Below are 8,267 nucleotides of genomic sequence, written 5' to 3'. Positions count from 1 at the left end.
TATAACAAACATTATATTGTAAGTTATTAAGTAGAACCAAAGGTCTACAAAATCAAAATATATAATGAAATAAAAATGTGGGGGCATAAATGCTCCCATAGTATGTCTTTTTCTTCTTACAGTCATCATTTTACATGTTTCTAGTTACACTTTTCTACTGGGTATCTAAAACTAAAGAAGTGGTCCAAATTGTGATGTTTTTCATACACTAGAGGTGAGTATAGTCACCTCAGTGATGAACATCATAGAATTCATGAGGAACTGCATGATGTCTTCAGTGCAAGAGTCAGGATGGGCCTATGGACCATGTGGATTCTCCAGGAAACATTAAGACTATTTCACCATTCAACAACCCTCCTTTATTGCCTGAATACACACGTTGGCTCCTATTCTCTTGCGTCTTTCTCCTCTCCCTCATTGGGAGCTTGTATAACTCTCCAGAGTTGTAGATCCCTTAGGGTGTACTGCTACTCTATAAGGTGAAATGTTAAACTCATAATTCAAACTAGGGATATCTGGGCATTATTTTAGTATCCCTAGGTCCTTCCTATAACTCTCTTAATTTCCCATAATTACAAACGAGGGAGTATATAATTTACATAAATAATATTCTCCAAATAACACTTGATTAAACATATGAAATAATTAAAGGAGACGTTACAGCATTGTTTACCCAATAGAATATTTTACTATTGCATCGATTCATAAGCAAAGTGAATAGTGGGAGATGTGTGAACTAATAACAACATTAAATGCACAACAAGGTTAACATTAAGAAATTCACACTTTATTTAGTAACAAATTGCATCTGTAATGAAATATAAGTAAAAATGCTCTGTAAAACGGGCATGGTGGACCATGCTGTGACCCTACGGATGTGAGAAGCTTTACAAGTTCAAAGTCAGGCTCCATAACTTAGTGAGGCCCTATACAACTTAGCAAAACCTATCTCTAAATAAAAAAGAAAAAAAATCTGAGGATGTGGTTTACTGATTAAGTGCCTCTAAGTTTAAGAGACTTTTAAAAATTTAAATTTTAAATTTCATATAAATTTTAAGAGACTTCTGAAATAATCAACTCTGAGTATTATTATTTCTTCAGTTGTGAAAAATGAGACTCTTTAGTAATTGTTGATTTATACTAAAATTATATCCTTTTAGGGATTCACAATTCTATACTTGTATTTCCTTATTTCTACAATATCAGTTAAAGATGTTAAGAAAATTTTCAGCAAATGTCAAAAGCAATTACCCATTTTCTACATTTAAATGTTTTTTTTTTTTTCCACCTAGGTCCCAAATACTTCAAGGGATGGGCTATAGATAAGAAACTTACTACAATCTTTATATTTGTCAAGGTGTTTTTGTAAATATTTTGCTGTTATCTAAGGTACACACTTTGGACAAATGCTACTCCACATTTGCTACAGATATGAGGTCAGAAATTAAAAAATGTTGCAAATTTGAATACAATCTTGGACACATTCTTTGGGTTTCTATATGCTATAAATCATCCAGTGTTTTAAAAATGTTTGATCAATGGCCAAATCTTTACAAAAATTTTTCTGCACGTTCTATCACTCGTATAAATTCTGAGGTGCTGAGTAGGGTGTGAACAATTATTGGAGACTCTGTCACCTATTTTACATTTATATGATTTCTGTGCTATCATATCTCTGGTGTGAAATAGTGATGAACTACTGTGAAATAAGGGTTGATTCATCCTTAAAGACACTGATGCAATGTTTTCATTGTAAAACTTCTCTCCAGTATAAAATCTATAAAGTTTAGTAAGATGTGATCTTCAATACTAAAAGCTTTGCCATTCTTCACATTTATAGGACTTCTCTCTAGTATGGGTTCTCTGGTGTCGAGTAAGTGATGATCGTTGATTAAAAGCTTTGCCACATTCTCTACATTTTTAGGGCTTCTCTCCAGTGTGAATTCGCTGGTGCTGAGTAAGTGATGATATGTGATTAAAACTCTTGCCACACTCTTTGCACTTGTAGGGCTTCTCTCCAGTGTGGATTCGCTGGTGATGAGTAAGTGATGATTTTTGACTGAAAGTTTTGCCACACACCGTACATTTGTAGGGCTTCTCTCCTGTGTGGATTCTCAGGTGATGAGTAAGTACTATTTTTTGATTAAAACTTTTGCCACATTCTTTACATTTGTAGGGCTTCTCTCCAGTGTGGATTCGCTGGTGCTGAGTAAGTGATGTTTTGTGACGAAAACTTTTGCCACATTCTTTACACTTGTAGGGCTTCTCTCCAGTGTGGATTCTCAGGTGCCGAGTAAGTACTATTTTTTCATTAAAACTTTTGCCACATTCTTTACATTTGTAGGGCTTCTCTCCAGTGTGGATTCTCTGGTGCTGAGTAAGTGATGATTTTTGACTTAAACTCTTGCCACACACTTTACATTTGTAGGGCTTCTCTCCAGTATGAATCCTGTTGTGCCAATTACGCTGTGAGATGCTATTAAAAGCTTTGCCACATTCTTTACATTTGTAGGGCTTCTCTCCAGTGTGGATTCGCTGGTGCTGAATAAGTGATGAATTTTTACTAAAACTCTTGCCACACACTTTACATTTGCAGGACTTCTCTCCAGTATGAATTCTGTTGTGGCAATTAAGTTGTGAGTTTCTATTAAAACTTTTGCCACATACTTTACATTTGTAGGGCTTCTCTCCAGTGTGGATTCGCTGGTGCCGAGTAAGTAATGATTTTTGATTAAAACTCTTGCCACACACATTACATTTGTAGGGCTTTTCTCCAGTATGAATTCTGTTGTGGCGGTCAAGATTCGAATTTGTATTAAAACTTTTGCCACACACTTTACATTTGTAGGGCTTCTCTCCAGTATTATTTCTCTGGTGATTTTTAAGGCTTGGTTTTTGACTAAATGTTTTGCAAAGTTGTTTACATATGTAGGGCATCTCTTCAGTGTGTGTCCACTGGTGACAAATAAGATTGGAGCTTTTATTAGAAGTTTTGTCACATTCTTTGCATTTGCATGGCATATCTCCAGTATGAACACTGTGATGTTGAGTAAAGTTTTTGAGTGTGTTGCATTCTTCACATTTGTAGTTCTTCTCTGCAGAATAAATTTTTTGTGTTGAGTAAGAGTGGAAAATTTTTTAAAGCTTTGCCATACTTTTTACATTTACAGGTCTTCAGTATAAATCCTCTGATGCTTAACAAGTTGTAACATTTCACTAAAAGTTTTTTTTCACAGTCTTTAAATTTATAGGGTTTATCACTGTAATCGTATCTACTGTGTTTAGAAGATGTTGAGCAAGCCGATGCTCTGAGATTTTCTTTAATAGTATAGGGCTCTCATTCTCTATAAATTCTCTTGTATTGAGCCCTTTCACATACCTTACACTTGTAAGTGTTGTCTTGACTACGAATGCTTGGATGAGTAATAGTTTTTGAGCACTGAAGCAAGACTTTCCCACATTTTTCTTCTTGGTAAATTGTTTTTACAATATTACTAGGAGTTTGTCTATATTCATAATTTTTATCACCAATGTAAATATCCTGGCAATTACTCAGGGTAGAGACATGGCTAATGGTGTTACTTATAGCATTATCTATATAGTGCACTTTCCAGAAATCTATATCAGAATTGTCATTGAGCAATAGTGGGGAAATAGAAACCTTTCAACAATTCTTAATATTGTCCAATTGTTTTGTTGCAGAAAAAAATGGACATTTTGTAAAGAAACTCTCAAAAGAATCACTTTTAGAAATTTGTCTTAAATATTGTCTCTGTGCAAATGTTTGATGGGAAGTTTAACTCAGTGCTACATTTATGATTGGCTAAGTTAAAACTTATGAGTGGACCAGATATCTTTTCAAATTTTCCACATTTCCTTTCAGAAGAAATATAGTCATCAAAAATGGCTGTATATATATATATATATATATTTAAGAATATATATATATATATATCAATACTAATAGGAATACATTAAATAATTTTTCAGATATTAATTGTTTATGGTGTATTTTGGCTATAAAATTTTTATCGCAAATACAGACTACTAATTGGTTTTGTCCATTGTAATATGATATTTAAACTTTACTCTCACCTATATTTTCCCATTGTTTCCTTAGTTGTAAATAGTCAAGGTCATTCTTTCCATATCTTCTCTCTGTCTCTTTTATTCCCTTCTCGGGTAAAATTTCTCGAGGATGATGAGAATTCATGGCTGAAATAAATAAAAAATAAATAAAAAACAATTATGTTTACTTACTGTACTGGGCTGAGTATATTTTGCAAACATAGGAAACTACAGCAATTAAGGAACATCAGCAGGGGAGTGGATTATTAAATCTAAGTCCATTGTTACAGCCGAAATATATATGAATCAAAGAAAAATCTACACAGAAAAATACATTGAGAAATTTTCATATCACCTTATTGTTCACAGTATCCAAGATACGTACATTATTGTGAAGAGTAATACAGTAGAGGAAAATACATTGTGTTACACAATGCCTTTCCTCCTTCACAATATATGTTAAAAATTTACCAACTTCCTTCTGCTTCATTAAAAAAATATGAAACATGAAAATATTGGGGGACTGTTCAAAAAAGGGATTCCTGCTTACCACCAGGAAAAACACAGCTAAGTCAACTGTAACAAAAGTTATGAATTAATCCAAAGGAATAGTAAATTATCATTTAAATGAAGTTTACTGAACTAAACCAAAACACACACACACAAAAAAAACAGAATAAAAATTAGGCAAGAATTGTTAGTAGTAATAAGCAGAAGATGTATGTTGAAAGAATTTCTTTAGAAAATGTCTGAAAGTGTCAAGGAGGACACAGCAACATAGGAGGTTGAGCCAGAAGTATCAAAATTTCAAGGCCAGCCAAAGTAAAATGAAAAAAAAATGAAAAGTGGCAAAGAATCCTTAAGTTTTCTTTCTAGTACTAATAAACACATCTCAGAAAATAGGAAAAATAAAACATGCAAGCAACTCAATTATCACCAAGTTGTAAAGACTCAAAGCAGGTATTCAAGTAAGGTTTTAAACTCAGGATATTGAGAGCATCCAAGAGAAAAAGATGGGTCACCTAGAAATGTGTAACTATATAATTGTGAAATCCTTAGTTGAAACTTCACAACACAGAAAGGAATTCAGGACTATTTTCAAAAAATGAAAGAATAAAATTATCAACAAAGACATTATATTCACAGTTACTATATTTCAAAAGAGAAGGAAAATAATGACTTTAAAGATATAAAGATGCACACACTACTCATCAACACTAGCTGCTCTCCACAAGTACGAAAGGTAATCCTTCATACTACAATGTAAATGTGCCCAGCAACACAAGTCTTATGAAATTTTAAACATGTCATGGCACAAACAATTCTATTGTATTGTAATGATGGTTCACAAAATATGTAATTTTGCAATAGAATTTGAAAGAAAAAAGCATAAAAACAAAAGTGTAAATAGGCATATATATCTGTAACAATAATATAATTTTGAAAGGACACATAAATATATTCAATTTTTAAATAAAGTGAAGTCAAGTTGAAACTCATACAAAGTATGCAAAGGAGATAATTCAGTTTTAAGATTTTTTTGTTGTGAAATGCAAGATTACAAAATTCTGATCAAAACAAACCTTGGCTATCTGAATTAACTCTAAAAATTACAACTGTTGGTAGTCCGCAGGATACTCTAAATCTAAAAGCACACACATACACGGAAAGCAAGAGGATATAAGAAGGACACATAGAATAGTGACCGAACACAATCTGGGCTGTCTAAATTATTGTACCAAAACATAGTTTAAGACAGTAATAGGACAGAGAAGACGTTTTAAATTTAAAAATAACCTTTGAAAAGAGGCAAAGTAGAGAAAAGGAACCTTTCCCTACGTTCTGAATTAAGAGTAAATACATTCACAACAATCATCCTACTTTCCAAATACACAATGAAAACATTGAGAGAGTTGAATGAAAACCAAAAATCACTGTCATACTAAAAGACATCAATCCCCACTTACTGAAAAGGGAAATACAGTGAAGCAAAATGGTAATTGCAAAGCATAAGACTTTGAAAATATTTCGAAAATATTGTAGACTTATAAAATCCCTGTTCTTAATCACAAATGGGATATTATGCTGGATAGATCATTTTTATGTATTAAAAAAAAGTTAATAAATATTTAAGTGATAGTTATTTTTTAACCAACATGGAATAAATATCTGAAGTCAAAAGTGGTAGGGATTTTCAAAAATCACTCAATATGTGTCAGTTGATTGAACACTCTTGGGCATGCTGTTGTTCAAGAATTGAAAGATAAAAATTAAAAGATGTTTATACTACTTAAAGTTAACTAGAGACACTCTGACACATTGCAACATCAAAACAGGTGTGTGTCACTCAGCTCACCCCCCAGACATCGGGGATTTCCCATAAAATCTCTCCTAGGCTTTCTGGGGGAGGGAGTATCAGAGTGAGCCTGCATAAAGACTAGGGGAAAACTAGAGACACCTGACCTTCAACCCCTCCTCCCATCAGCAGCCAAAATGAAACCTGGCTAGCCAGAACTGGGGGAGGGGCAAGCAGAAAAAATCAAAGCGATAGAGTGCCCGGGATCCCAATAGCCAACAGCAGGACCCCGGAGATCCAGGCCGACTGATTCACGCGGCCTGCCCCGTGGCTACAGAAGGCATAGCGCCGCAGAGAAGCGATTAATTAGTAAGCAGGGAGAAAAGTGTCTGCGAGTCGGTGGAATCCTGCCAGCCAAGCCAGCACTGACCCCCAGGCTGAGTACGGGATTTCAGAGGGGGAAGGAAATGGTACAGTCCCATCCCCCACAACAGGAACAAAACAATAGAGTGCCAGGGTTCCCAATAGTCACCCTCCACACCCAACAAAAGGCAGGCCCAGAGTACAGTTTGAACTGCCGAGAGCCATCACTCAGGGGAAATCTGGTCTAGCAGGAGAAACCAAGTCTAGCAGGAGAAACCAGGAGACTAGAGGCAAGGCCCTCGTGACTGGGCGGCTGGAAACTGCAGGCCCGCCAGCGACAGTTCACCCACTGCCTGCATAACTGGACCGTAGGAGAACGCCGCCCGCAGGCGACCAATCACCCGCCCGCGGCCTGTGATACTCGGCGGCTGGAGACTGCCCGCCTGCCATGACCAGGAACTGAAACCAAACAGAGATAGTCCAGTCACACCCCCCCATTAGGACACCCCGGCAAGGAGCCTGGGGCCCGCCATAACAGAGTAGTGTCGTTACTGGAGCTCAGATGTCGGAATTCCTTCCCAGCAGAATCCATGTTAGCAGGCATAGTTTAACAACACAAAGGAGAGACATCAGAGTAATACAGAACCAAAACAAAGCTATAGAAGAGAGCAGAAACACGACAATCAAAAAGAGCTAGAAAGCAACGTGGACAACATGAGAAAACAAGGGAAAAAAGGAGTACAAACAATGCAAGACAACTTAATTCTACAGGAGGACATAGAAACATCAGAAGTAGGGATAGGGAAAGAACTCAAGACATACCTAACTCAAATGGAAAGGAATATTAGATAAGACATGAGACAGCAATTCCAAGAAATAAAAGTATATTTTGAAAATGAATTAAACAAACAAATCCAAATGGCAAAGAACGAGCTCTACCAGGAGATAGAGATCTTAAAAAACAAACAAACAATAATCCTAGAATTGCAGGAAACTATAAACCAAATTAAAAACTCAAACGAAAATATTACAAATAGACTTGATCAAGTAGAAGTCAGAACATCAGATAATGAAGACAAGGTTAATCAACTTGAAAAGAGTATTGTCAACACAGAAAAGATGCTTAAATCCCAATCTATTCAAGAGATATGGGATGTCATAAAAAAAACAAAGTTGAGAGTCATCGGGATAGAAGAAGGCACAGAGAGTCAAACCAAAGGAATGGACAGCATATTAAATGAAATAATTGTAGAAAACTTCCCAGAGATGAAAGATAGAATGGATTGCCAAATCCTGGAAGCCTACAGGACCCCAAATATTCAAAACCATAATAGACCAACTCCAAGACACATAATAACGAAGATAGCCAACATACAGAACAATGAGAGAATATTAAAAGCTACGAGAAGAAAAGAGGCAGATTACATTCAGAGGTAAACCAATTAGGTTAACGACTGATTTCTCATCACAGACTTTGAAAGCGAGAAGATCCTGGAATAATGTATTTCAAACACTGAAAAATAATGGATTCCAACCAAGA

General features: G+C 35.4%; 1 protein-coding gene across 1 annotated transcript; it reads right to left on the bottom strand.

The window, feature by feature from the left end:
- Positions 1-1,809: 1,809 nt before the first annotated feature.
- Positions 1,810-7,177, bottom strand: LOC144250618 (uncharacterized). Its single transcript, XM_077793522.1, is given in 3 exon segments — positions 1,810-3,095; positions 4,096-4,215; positions 7,078-7,177. Coding segments are annotated over 3 exon segments (1,506 nt in total).
- Between the last annotated feature and the right edge of the window lie 1,090 nt (positions 7,178-8,267).

The sequence above is a fragment of the Urocitellus parryii genome, chromosome 16 (assembly GCF_045843805.1).
Source record: "Urocitellus parryii isolate mUroPar1 chromosome 16, mUroPar1.hap1, whole genome shotgun sequence".
NCBI lineage: Eukaryota > Metazoa > Chordata > Mammalia > Rodentia > Sciuridae > Urocitellus > Urocitellus parryii.
This window is presented reverse-complemented; position numbering and strand designations above follow the sequence as displayed.